Source organism: Onychostruthus taczanowskii, unplaced genomic scaffold (assembly GCF_017590055.1).
Source record: "Onychostruthus taczanowskii isolate IOZ18803 unplaced genomic scaffold, ASM1759005v1 scaffold35, whole genome shotgun sequence".
In the NCBI taxonomy this organism is placed as follows: domain Eukaryota; kingdom Metazoa; phylum Chordata; class Aves; order Passeriformes; family Passeridae; genus Onychostruthus; species Onychostruthus taczanowskii.
The window spans coordinates 7850908-7864958 of NW_024500905.1; the positions used below are offsets into that span (position 1 = coordinate 7850908).

General features: G+C 40.0%; 1 protein-coding gene across 1 annotated transcript in view; it reads right to left on the reverse strand.

Moving 5' to 3' along the window:
• The window catches only part of ANO6 (anoctamin 6), a 67674-nt gene that overhangs the window by 28961 nt on the left and 24662 nt on the right, over positions 1 to 14051 (reverse strand). Inside the window, exons 3-4 of the mRNA XM_041411223.1 lie at positions 11088 to 11164; positions 2494 to 2622 (exon numbers count right to left, since the gene is read on the reverse strand). Coding sequence (XP_041267157.1) covers positions 2494 to 2622; positions 11088 to 11164 — 206 coding nt within the window. The remainder of the gene's footprint in view (positions 1 to 2493; positions 2623 to 11087; positions 11165 to 14051) is intronic.

Here is a 14051-nt window from a genome sequence, read left to right on the forward strand (position 1 = left end):
ATCGTTAAAAAACCACCCACTGCAGCACACAAAACATTTCCCTTCAGAAATCTACAGATGTCCACTAATAATTTGAATTCTGAAAAAACTTCCACATCCTGCAATTCGATGGGGTGCTGTGTGTGTCAGGCAGATTTTTTCCCAGTGACTAATCTCTAGATTTCACAGACCTGTAACATTGCACACAATCAGCAGAAAACTTGCTCCTGACTCCAGTGACATGAGGGTATCACCCTATGGGAAGAGACTTCACTAAATCTTCTATTTTTCAGTAAGCTGGAGTTTCCAAACTCTGTGCACAATAAAGCTCTGGATAATAGCTCTATAAAACTGTGAGGGAAGTCAAAGAAAGAGTAGCATGGGCAAGGAACCTATCTATGCTTAAAGCACCCTGAATTACACAAGATGCTACTTATACAATTTGGCATTTTCAGTTCATCATTGATCAGACAGTGATGTATGCAGTATTTAAAAATGATTGTACATGGCAATGCTCCTTACTTTGATTGCATTTCACCACAAGGGTGGAAGTAATTTGTCTCAGAAAAAATTACAACCAAATAAACAACAATGTCAGTAAAGACAAGCTATAAAGGGGTTTATGCCAACATCGCTGAGATCTGAGTGTAACTTGGGCAGCACTAACCCCACATCATTCTGGGAACTGTGATAGGCCAAAATGTTAATTCTAAGGATGCAAAGCTGCACCACAAATGTAGTCTTAATTTCAATCTCAGATATAAGGTATATGAGTACAGCCCCCCTGTTGCTTCAGCTTTTGCTTATGCATGGAAATACTGGTTTTGGCTTCCTTCTGACACATCCCAGTCACCCATGGCTCATGTGTCACTCTCCTGGCTGTACTCCTGTCCATACAGGTTTTGTTGGCCACTTTGCTGTCAGGCTGCACAGCTGGTTCTTGTTCAGCTTGCTCTCCACAAAAACCACCAGGGCTTCTTCCACAGAACTGCTCCCCAGCTGCTTTGTCTTCCCCTTATCTGGTCACTCATCTGATACGGTCTTTTCCTCATGTGTGTTGCGTGTAGGTAGATTGCTTCCTCTTCCTCAGCACACCACAGAGTCAATGTGGCTGCAGATCTTTGTGGAACTAAGAGTTTGGAAAGTAAAGTTTTTATGCAAGCACCTACCCACAATCTCCTGGTCTAATTATTAATGGTTTCATTCTGGCTAATGTTTTAACATTAATGCTGCACTGAAAATACTACTCCACTGCTCACATTTAATTTCCATCACTACTTAGAAAAGATGCTCATTATATTTTTAATATATTTGGGCAATGGCCAAGTATTACAAACATAAATGTAAAATGCTAATTGATAAAAACAATTCTTTCCAAAGGGGCAGCTTTTTTGTCTAATTACCTCTTTCAATTAATTTATATTGCTGATCCTGTGATCATGTGTAATACAACATCCACCCACGGCAGGACTCCCTCAAACCCTACTAACGACATTCCTTATGGCTGTCCTGTTAATGCCAACAACAACACTGTGTAATGAGTATCAACCAACTTAGCTACAGGCCTTTTTACTCCTACTCTTCTATTTCCTAACTGCAAATTATTATTTGTATATGAGCTGCATTCAGTGATATCTTTGTCCCTTCCTGTCTCTACCAGAGGCTGCTCCTGGAACATGGATTATTACTAAAGCAGAGGAGGATGTGGGTGGGTGGGTGGGGGAGTGCAGATGCCAAGGGAACAATCTCATGGATGCTTATTTCTCAGACAGTTCAGTGGCATGGCTGAGCTCATTTTTGTGACCCTGTGTGCCATAATGAATGTAGTCCTCTGATGGAACTGATGAAATGATTAAAGAATAATACTTAATCTATTATTGTGCTTCATTGATAAGGAGCTGTGGAGCTGTGGATACTAAGGAGCATCAAGAAGTCACTGGCTTGAGTCAGAAACTTTGCAAGGTCTCTAGCAAGGACGAAGCTGCTGAAGTGTTAAGGGAAAGAATTATACAAGAAAAATTCTGGTGGCAGATGTGCAGCTACTTAGCTATGTCATCAGAAGTCAGCAGAATGTCAGCAGCTGTGTTCATAACAGTGGTCTGGAGCAACTGGTCATCCACCTCCTCTGGGTTCCTCTGAATACTCTGATTTAATTACCAAAGTCCACTAGGGGCCTAATTAAATCACTGTAGGTACAGAAAATTTTCCCAGTGTTAAGATCTTGGTGTCTAACTCTAACCTGACTCCAGCATTTTCCTGCTCACATCTTCTGAAGGGTGGCCTCTGAGGAGGATGCTCTGAGGTCACCAAGCACACGCTGACAGACACGATGGGCAGTGCTCTGCCCATCTACACAGCAATCTAGTGCCTCGAGCCCTGTTCCCTGCTCAGTTTGATGGGCTTCAGTCTCCCAGCTCCCAACTCTGAGGATAAGTAAAGCAATTGCTGTTCTGGGTGAGGGCACCGTCCCTTCAGCCCACAGCTCTAACACCCAGTATATGAAAAATAACTCACCTTTTGCTTTTTACGATCACTCCTCTTATGAGTCATTTTTTTACTTTCATCTTCATACACCAAAACAAAGTCAATTCTTCGCTGCCCATCTTTGAAGAACAAGGAGTCAGGCTTATCATCAAAATCCACCTGAAAGGCAGGTGGTATAGGTTAATATGAAGATCTTAACTTGCTAGTTCCTTACTTGCCCTTTACACAGTATTTCAATGAACACAGAAATTCAACATAAATCAGCCTTGTGTAACAGGAAGCCCAAAATGACAAAGTTGCACATAACAAAAAGAAGAAAAATAAATTATCCAGAGGAATTTGTCAGGTCTCTGCATGACATCAAATCAATAGAACCTTGACTTAACTTTCATGTTTAAAAATGGTACATTAGATTTTTATAATGAGAGAAGTACTGGGATGCAGCTCCAGTACCAAATAATGCATCTGTCTAGTAATCTGTACACCATCATAGACATATCATTAGATAGTTTGTCTACAAGATTGTTGTTGCCTGATGTGAGTCTCAGAATTAGTGCATTCCCATCTGTTCCCTTACCTGAACAAATGTAAGCATCTCTGTAATTACTAAAAAAAAAAAATAAAAAGAAGCAGTAGTTTCATGCATGCTTGTACTTAAACCCACCACTGCCAAGAGAACAAAGAACATGATCAGAGCAGAGATGAGATCTCCAAACAGACACATATTATCTGGATTTATTTCTCATTTTATCTGCAACAACTCAGCAAGCAAAAACACATTGTTGTGTGCCACACATCCATCATGTTATAACAGATGCCAAAATCAAAAGTTTTAATATATCCATAAGCCATTATCTAGTCCCTGAAGGAAAGTAGGATAGATTGTCATATCCACTAATAACATCTTAATGTGTTATTTCATGTGTGAAACGATACAGATACTTTGGTGACAGGGAAACCTGAACACTTGAATAATGATTTTGTAGTTTCTTAGAGTACTCGGGGGGCAATATCACACATTACCAACCCCCTCCTTTCAGGTAATATGCAGCTGTAATGTCATCCAAATCATGCTATGTAATGTGCACCAGCCTCTCAGGTACTTGGCCAAATCCATCCGTGATGTTAACGGAGGCGGCGCCACTGTAGATAGTGGATAGTTTCCTTCAGAAACCTGAAGTGGGACTCAGCACGGCACTAGAGACAGGAACATCTCCAAAGCTGGCCAGGCTCCTACACAGAACTGCAGAGGAGCCTTGGCCTCCAGCTGACTGGGCATGGAGGCTTGGCCAAGCCAGGATCAGATCAGGAAAAATGACACAGAATAATCTCTTGCATTTGCTGTGAATGTGGCAATGATTCCCAGATGTCCCATCCCTGGAATTCCACTGTCAGACCAAATTTTGTGAGACATGCCAGGTCAGGTTTTGGAGGTCTAGGATGTCTGGTCCAAGAAAGACCATGGAAATGTGGTTATGAAATGTGGTCTATGGGGTTAGAAACCCCAGCAGTGCAGCCTGAAATGGTTGTTCTTCAACTGTGAAGAACCAAGAAGAATGTCAGTCTTCAGCCAGGAACACCCAAGTTCCAGGGAGCATATAGTGTTTTAGGAACCACGTGTCAGTTTTTCCAAAACAAGTATTCTCATGGGGTTTTTTTTTGGCAAAACCTCTCCCTGTAGATTATTTTGTAACTGTTTATTGGCTGAACCAAAACAGGCAACCAAGAGGTGTCTCCCTGTAATTATGACAAAATTTCCATATTTTAAATAAACTCAGGGGTGTTTAAACTCACAATTTTTTAATGTTGCATGTGCAAAGGCTAGGACCTGCTGCAAAGAGGTCCTGTTGATTTAGTTGCTTCAAAAGTCTGAGCAGATTCTTGAACAGAACAGTTTTCTTTGAATGCCACCTGTGTGTTGGGACTTGTGACAAACCTGACAGCAAGCAGCTGCTGACACACATACACATATGGCCAGTATACACACATTCTGCATGTCAGTTTCACAGCCTGGGATAGGATTTAGAGACTACCTAGGCAGTCACCAAACCAAGATAAAATAGCATACTGTGAAAAAAGTTTTAGGAAAAAAAAGGCATTCAGTTTCCAGATGACATCACCAGACCACAATGACATCAAGTATTTCTACCAGCCAAAGCAAGTCAGAGGTGTGAATTTCTAAATTCTTGAGAGATGAAATTAGCATAGTCCTATCAAGAAATCAGAATTGGCTGTGACAAGCTTTCCTCCTGCTGAGGACTAGTCACAGGTGTAAAACACAGACTTGCTGCTATAATTTCCAATCTCATTTAAAACATAACCACGATGATTTCATGTTGACAAGATTGGCTATAGGGAGGAAAGCACCACCAACAGCCAACAGCCCCTGTTGGGACACAGCCTGGGAGCTGCTGCTGTCCCCTAGGACCACGGTGGGCTGCGGCACACCGCGGGCTCCGATGCTGCAATGTGGAAACACAGGGCCCAGATCCTGTGAAAATCAATAACAGGGGGAAGGGTTGCCACTGCATAAAGCATGAGGCCTTTTAACTGGGCTTTTTCCTCTTTGGAATCTTAGAAACATCATTATAATAACTTCTGTTTAAAGACACACAGTTTAGTTGTGAAAGTCAAGCACTCAAAAGCATAAAAGTAGTAATAGCTTTAGCTTTTTTTTTCACTGCAGCTTTTAGGACATTTTTTGATATGACCTGTCCTCAGGATAAAAAAAGACATGGAAAAGAGCAAACATCAAATCAAGTTTTGATAGAAGAGGACTTGATGGTAATTTGTGTTTACATAATTTCACACAGTAATTTTCCTTTAAATGTAGTCTTTTTTAAGCTTAAAAAAGCAGTGATAACTGGATTATCATTAATAATTCGTCATATTAAAAACTGTTATACAGTAGTTATAAAAAAAAATTTATAAAATCTGCCTGTTAAACCAGCATTCTGACTGATAAATTTACTTACATAAGTGTTGTCATTCACACGTGTGTATAACTGTTATTACATGTATACACCTTAATCTCTCTCTTTCACACACCACGCACATATAAATTGAATATAGCTGAAAGATTAATAAATATTTGACTGCATGAATCCAGACACACAGAAGTTTATACTTATGGAGTTAACTTCTTATATATAATCTCCATTGCTTTTAATCACAAGGACATTGTTCAGTTGGCCTTTCCATAGACATTTTATGTATCAATAAAATAATAAATAATTGACTCATGAAGCCTGAATACTTAAGAGATCAAGATTTAGACCTACACAAATAGATTTTTATGTAGCTAATAATAAATTAAATATTGGTCAATTAAAATTAAGAAGTAAAATGTAAAAGAGAAGGTAATAGCCAAGTTTCCAACAGCCACATTAACTTACTTGTGTGGTGTATTTTGTAGTCCCTAATGGATAGCTGGTAATGAAAAATCATATATTATTCAACATAACTACCCAGGGAAAAACAGGACTGGAAACCAAAAAGATGTAGTCTACTTTGAAGTTAGCATTTCCTTTGAGACAATGGTTGTTTTGGAGTTTTTTTAATATGTAATATTATTTGACAGTTTTACAAATGTTACTATCATACCAGTGCACACAAGCTCGCATGCATAGACAAATTAATGGGACTGAAATTTCAATACACAGTTTTTTAAAGTATCAGTAGCAAACTATAGCTCCAAATAATGAACAGGCCCATTGGCACCTCATCTAAAATACAGGACTATTTACTGCACTATTTAATTTTTTACCCTTGGCATAAATACGTTTTTAAGTACTGATGAAGGCAATCAGTTGTGCACTCTAATGTTTTAATAATACTCTAATGAACAGCAGGTTAATACTGATTAACACCACTAATAAAAAAATATATATCTATATAGCTGTGAAATACTAATTATGCTTAGCACACAATCTGCAGCCTTTAATGACTATCTAAGTGCTGGACAACCAACTGCTTGCACTATCAGCTGCTTTTTTAACAGAAGGAATCTGAAGGAGAGAAGGACCTGGCCAGGATTAAAGTTTTTTGTAACAATGAGGTTGCAGTTCTGTGGGCTAGCCCAGAGCAGCATGGCCACGTCCATGCAGCTGCACCTCTGTGCTTCAGTTCGGTCACAGCAGGTGAGCGTCACAGGCTCTTCAGGGAACAAGACAATGGAAAGCCCAGAAATGTGTGTCATACAGACACCACCTCCTCACCAAATGCCTTCTCCATGCTGGGGCCCTCAGTGGCAGCAGATGCACAGCCAGGGGGTGGGTGTGGGATCCTGCTGCGGCTGGGAAGCGCTGCACTGCTGCAGCCACGCTGAAGGCGCTGGTCATAAGCACACCTCTGCCAAGCACCCCCTTCCCTTACACACCTTATCTTCCTACTTCCCGAGTGTGTCCCCCTGCGGCCACCTCGGCAGAGGAATAAGGAGCTCACTGCCCTCTGGTAATCCAGCACAAGCCACCACCAGCCAACAGCACCGGCTCTCGCAGACCCCGGGACACAGCAGCACTTGGAACAGGGGCAAGTGGGGCAGCAAGACAAGCTTGCCCCAGCACAGAAGGCTGAGGCAACGGTTTTGGGAGATCCCCTCAGCCCCTGGACTCAGAATTCATCAGGAGGGAGACTTCTGTGTGCCCTCCACACGTCTAAGCAGGCTCGCTGGTGTCTAAGGGGAGCTGCCGTGTCTCTCTGAGAGCTGCCCTGTAGTCATGGCTGCACGCGATGCCTGCAGTAAAGGAGAACATGCAGGCGGAAAGCTCCTTTCAGCAGCAGCTGTGACCCAGGGAGGAAAAACGGCTTGGCACTTCCAAGAAACCTGCCTCACTTTTCCAGGCTTCTCTAGGCATGATATAGTTAAATATTCAGTGTGGATAATGGTGGGATGGGCAGCACAGAGACAAGCAGGAAGAAAAATACATGCACAGGAATTGCAGCTATTTATTGTTTGCTATACCCTGAACAAGCACAGTATTGTAAGCTGGATTTTTTTAAATAACAAGAGGTTCAGCAGGAATGATTTATCTAACTGGAAAGATGAAAGAAGTGCTTTATTTTGCCTGCAAGAGCCTTTGGTGTGACTGCCAATAGCGCCAAATGTAATCATTACTGGAGGGATAAACTACTTGTCTGCAACCTCACATAATTTTCAGATATGCTTCAAAATAGCATCCTGCAGCATGCCAGTGAATAAATCAGTACTGGGAGAGAAGAGAGCAGAGCAGAGCCTGTGAAACATTGCCTCTGCTGATAGGCACCTGCAAAAAATCCTCCCACTGGGGCACAGGGACAGGCACACGGGGGATCTGCAGGTTGCACTTCAGTCGTGGGTTTTATGAAGGGAAAAATTTCAGAGTGACTAATTAGGAGCACAGTTATTTCTCTCTGTCTGCTTCAGGGAACATTAAAACAAGTAAATAAAAAGAAAACAAACTATATTACCAGGGTATCAGGAAGGATAATTATTTATAAATGACTTTGAGATCATCTGAAGAAAAAGTTGCAGAAATACAAAGTTCTTCTTACTATCACAACCACGTAAAAAGATTTTTAAATTGCTTTAGGTTCTGAGCAACCAATAGAGAAAACTTTCTGACATTAATACCAACACAAGAATTTATTTCTGGATTATATTGATATACATAATATAAAAGATAGTGCTGGAAGATGTAAGTTTATTTGCATATTGCATAATAATGTTGGTCTGTCTCTGGAGGACCATAAAATTTCAGTGCCTTTAATATTTTCCTTTATTATTCATGTTTTTAATAACAACAGAGGACTGTTTTCATTCTCTTTTTAGCAATAATGTGAATATTAGCAAGCACTTCATCAGAAGAAGATTTTTTTTTTATTTCCTCAACACGCAAAGGAATTTCAGCTATGTAACAAACTGAAATAAACTGAGACTAAAGAGAAGTAGAAAAAATATGGGGTGTCACTACAGTCATGCATTTCTGTCAGCAGAAAGCAGCTGGTAACCGGCCAGGCATTGGGATGCCTTGTCCCCTGAGCTAAGTTTGGACCAGACACCCACTTGACTTCCTGTCTGAGTGTCAGGTTGCTGTTGCCTGCAGGAGGAATTCCAGTCACTCCTGATTAGAGGGAGACCAAACAGCCTTACTTTTAAAGAAAATGAAGAAAGTGCTCATTGAGAACCTGCTTTTCAGCAACTCCCACCTTTCATGGGATGCAAGAGCTGGGAAATTCATTCCTTTGAACTTCCCAGAAGCCTTCTTGCAGAAGAAATTGTATGTGAGGGGCAGCAGTAATAGAAAGTTTGAAGAAGTTAACCTTGTCCCTGCAGATATTCACTCTCAAAAAAATCTATTTAAAAAATCTCTAAAAAATCTTGTTACATGCCAATTCAAATTATCTACCTACAAAGCAGACAAGTTGCAAAATGAAACAACTAAAGGAAAAGCCTCGAATTAATGCTGTCTGTGCAGTTTAGTCTTCCTTGTACATGTTGTTTATGATACATTATTAAATTGTAGCATCACATGCTATATTTCTATGCTCTTTGTAGCAGCTATGGAATACTCCTTATTATCATCTTCATTTAATGTCTGACAGTTTTTTTTTTAAATTGTTTTATTTGTTTGTTTGTTGGGTTTTTTTTTTTTTTTTTTTGGGGTGGGGGTTTTTTTTTTTTTTTTTTTTTTTTTTTTGTTACACCTCATCTAAGTAGTTTAAATGCTTAAAATAGGGATTTTCTTCTGACTATGCTTTTGGTATTCTCCTCATAGAATCTCAGAGTTTTGCAAGTGTTGTGAAACTTAATTTTAAAAGATCCCCCAGGACAGAAAGCAACAGTATAACTCTCGTTTTAATGGTCATAAGGCATCTAAACATCTATGCCAAAACCTGTCCACTGTCTCCTAAATTTGGAGTTACAGCTTTATACAACAGGACAGTGACATCTTTCCAGGGAGCTTAGCAATTCTCTCTCTTCAAAGAGCAATACACTCAAATCTGGGTCCACATGTCACTCTCTGGCAAATGCAAACAGGGCCATGGATGTTCTCCTTCAGCACACAGGAAAAAGAAAATCTGGCTGCAATTCTACAAGTCTTGCACAAAAATCCTTTAGCAGGGGTTGCCCAATTATCTAGGACCAAACTCAGTTTTTCTAGTGGTAAGAGCCTTTCATTCCTTTCTGCAATTTCCTGCCACATTTAAAGCTTTATGAAGTACCACAAACAATATCCTCACAGATTTTTGGCTTTTTGGAGATAATTGTCCTATGCATGTGCCAAACGAGGCAGGGATTTTGTGGCAAACTTAGCTTACGATCCCATAATTACAGAAAGCACCATAAGAAGAACAGGACTGTTTCTATTAGCCAATAATTTACTTAGTTTTGGGTCCTCAGAAGAACTTGTAAAATCAAATTTCCAGAATACTTCTGGCTGCAACACACAATCTAAGCTTAGACAAAAGGCACAGTACTTCCCTTCCATTCAACTGTTTCAGGTCAGGCTTCCTCTTCAGTCTCTGCTGCTAGCTACAATTAGCCCTAATGTCCTTAGCAGAGGTTCAGCAGATGTCAATTTTTTCTTTCTGTCTCCTCTGACCCACTGAAAAGATCTAGATCAACAAGGAGGACTTGGCACAGAAAGAGCAGTGCAGAGATGCTGCTGAAACTGAGAAGAAACTACAATTGCTGGTAAACATGAGTAACCAAAAATAAAAATCAATTTTGACCATCAATTTTCAGTAGAAATAAAAATAAATTCTACCAAGACTGTTCAGAGGAGACTGTTCTAACCACAAGGTATATGACATTCCAGCTGTTTTGATGCTATTTCTCTTCATAAAAATATGTTAAAAAATCAATGAACCACAAGGAGACTGTAAGAAGGATTTTTCTAATATCAAAATCTAGGCACTCAGTTGGGAAATGGAAGCACTTGATTGCACCTCATGCTTCAAAAATGTTTAAACAGCTTCAAGTTAACACCTTGCTGCAAAACACAGGGTCAGGGGAGGTGAGGATGTCCACCTCCCAGAAGGAAACCAATTTCCAGTTACTTTGGGTATCGGTTTCCTATGAGATCTGAGGCAGGGGCTCTTGAGCTAGAGCCAGCAACCTTACAGCTGCAGAAAATCTTAGGTGAGCTGGGAACCTTGAACTTTGGACAAATGGAATGGACACCCCCAGGTCTTTCTCTTTCTTGTCAGTTCAGTCTCTGGAGTAAGGAATTTCTTGGTGTCTCCAATCTTTCTTAGAACTTTATTGGATATGTGTGTTTATATGTAGGGTGTGTTCAGAGCTACTTATTCTTGTATACACACAGAGAAATCCTATACATTTGTGAACAAAATTACATAGAGAGAGGAGGTGTATGTGTATATACCAGTTTATAGTGAATTTATATGGGTCACTTATAATTGAGTCCAGTCCTGTGACAACCTGTGCTTTCAGAGCTGAGCCAATTACTTCAGGTACCTTTAGGGAAATGGGGATTACAGCAACTTAGATTTAATCACAAAGATGAACTGCATGTGATGCAAATGCAAAGGAATGCTAGTCTTCTGGAACAGCTAGTGGACTGCTGCATACCTACAGGAGAAAATTTTACAGGTAGTCACAGTTAAAGTAAACAGGTACCCACCCATTCAGGAGTATGAAGGTTTTGCTGGTCTGGCACAGTTCCATAAGTGGGAATAATCACCTGGTTCAGTTCCAAGACTAAAATGAAATATAAAAAATGAAAATAATTTAGCATTTTTTGTGGTATAGATTTTTCATGGATTTATAGTTTTTATTTTTTTTTTTATTAATGCTTTGTGGAGAAGCCAGTTCATTGTACTTATTTAGTGTTCAGAAATGGAACAATTGTGTGTCATACTTCAGTTACAATCAGCAGGTAGCAAGAAAGTGAAACGCCAGGATGACAAGGTAATGCTAGGAGAACATTTTGGCAGTGATGCATCCCTACAGTGATGCAAACAGCATCCCTTTAGTAGTATTTTACTAGTTATTTAGTGTTTCAGAAACTCCATGGACATTTTAGCAGAAGTTTATTTTTCAATGAATAAGGGTACCAGAACTGGCTCCAGCTGTGCAAACAACCTAGCTCATGCTGGCTGTACTTGTCAGGCAAGAACAATAACAGTAGCAAAGAATTTTTCACAAGGCTTGGACTGGTTGTTATACAGGCGGTGATACTGTAACATTCACTCAGTAACACATAACCTAAAAACACACCTGCAACAACGGTGGCTATTGATGCCTCAGCTACTCCTCACCCGTTCCATCAATACCTGTTAAAAACCAACAACCTGGAAACTGAACTGGATTCCTGAAAATACAACATGAACTAAAAATGGCTTTGTCAAATATGCTACTGCATGAAGCCATTATCAAGCACACTGGGAAAGCTGGCTACCAAATCAAGCCCCGGATAACACACAAATTCATCCTAATAAAGCCACTGGAAATAAGGTACAGAAGCTTTACAATTGCTGCAAGGTATTTGCAAGGTTTTTTTTCTTCACAACTATTTTTGTCTCTTAAGGAGAAGTCAGATAACATCCTGAGGCTGAAGATAACATCAACTAGCTGAAGGGAGCAGGCTGCTTCCTGCCTATGCATGGCAGGCAGATGGATCCCATCCGTTATTTTTAGATCCTTAAAGCTGAGATGTATCTTAGTTAAGTCTGTCCTGTGCTGAGGAAGGGCCATGGATAACACAGGTACCTAAATGCCAGTGTTGTCTGGAAAGGATAGCCTCAACCAACCAAAAATGCTATAATACTAAAAGAAGATCTCCAAACTCTAAAATAATTAGCCTGTAGTACTTTTAGAATAGCTCAACACCCATTAGATACAAAGCCAGGAAAAACAAAACTGATATGCCTGGTTACGCTTTGGTTTAGCTTTTTTGCTTGTTTGGTTTTGGGTTTTTTTAACTTAAAACCTTCATTGCTAAATGGCCAAATTTTCATGGCATTTTAAGAAGCTTTTCTTTTTCACTGATGATGATGCTAATTTATAACAGCTGAAGATATGTCAAAACATTTAGAAAAGGAGCACAACAAGATTAGAAATCAACAGGACTCTCTCATGGCCTCCAAGCAAAAAATTCTTGTTTAAATACCCTTTCATAGAGTTTGGTTCCAGGTGGTGTTGTCAGTTTCCAGATCTCTGCTCTGGTGATAGCAAATGCTCCAGGGAGAAGACAAAAGCAAGTCAATGAATCTTTTCTGAAATATTAGAGCCATAGCCCAAATAATCAACCTTGAATAATCAAGGTCTGTGAGCTCTCAACAACATTAAAGTGTTCAGAAACATTCTCAAAATTAAAAAAAAAAAAGAGATGGAAAACATGGACTAGTGCAGCATTCAAACGTCACATGGCGAGACAATAACATTCAGACTCAGAAAACACAAGCACCTCTCAGCAGCTACTGAAAAATTGCTGAACATGTGCATCATTATGGTTTAATGAATTCAGCTTAGACTAGGGTGAGAAGGGAAATATATATTCTCAATGTCAGTGTAATGGGCATCTCCCTGCATTTCCTTCATTCCTTATTCTCTGTGTGGACACAAAGATATCCAGATACAAAGTATTTCTGAAAACCCACAGAAGAAGGAATGTTTCTGCCCACATGTAATGGGCAGAGGGAAGTAGAAATATAAGCATCTTGTTTTGAAATACAAACAGTTGCTCTGAAACTCAGTGTGCCGTTACACAAAACATGCAGGTGTGGACAGAGACATGAAGACTCTTAGCCACTGAACTGCAGAATCAGGAGTTAAAGTTGCCTTTTTGCTAAGTAACCACACCCCCATCATCTGTCCTGTCTAGAAAACCCTTCAGACAGAACTGAAGCGGGAAACATGGCATTCACAGGAACAATTCCAATTCTCCCAAATCCTGATGGATCTGGGGCTGGTCAGAAATATCCTTGTGAAATTTGTAAGTGAGTACAACTTGTCTCTGCATCAGGGTCTCTGTCCAGAATACCTTCCTCCTGATACGCTGAATGTCATGGAAACTTTAGAATTGGGTCCATATTTAATGTCTTAACACATTTGTACTTGAAATAATGCTCAAGAGAGTCCCTGGGTCATTGTCCCTGTGGAAGAACTTATGTAAAAGGGGCCTGCCACTCTCACGTCTCATGGGACAATAGCCAAGAACTTCTCTCAAGTTAATTACAGCTTAATGTTCATGTGAATCCAAAATTACAAAGCCTTGACACTGCTTGAACGGGTGCTCAGATAAGATTTGTTTTGACAGTGGTTTGCAAGGGCAGCTGTGCCAATTTGTGCACTTTTAATCTGGAAGAGACCATTCCAGTCTCTCAGAAATGCAAAAACAGTACTGCACAACTCAGCTTTGCCAGAAAAAGGTGCACCCACACAAAGTGCTTTTTATACCCCCAAAATCACTTAATTTATTTCTCCTACCTCCCCTCCAGCATTACGGTAAAGTCAGTTTTAAGTATGAAGAAAAAAACTCTGCAGCATAAAAGTTTGGTGCTAGACACTAAGAAAAACTTCCTAACAGCAAGAACAGTAGAAGAGAGTGCCTGGGAAGGCAGGTGAGGTCATGTGAGGTCTTTAA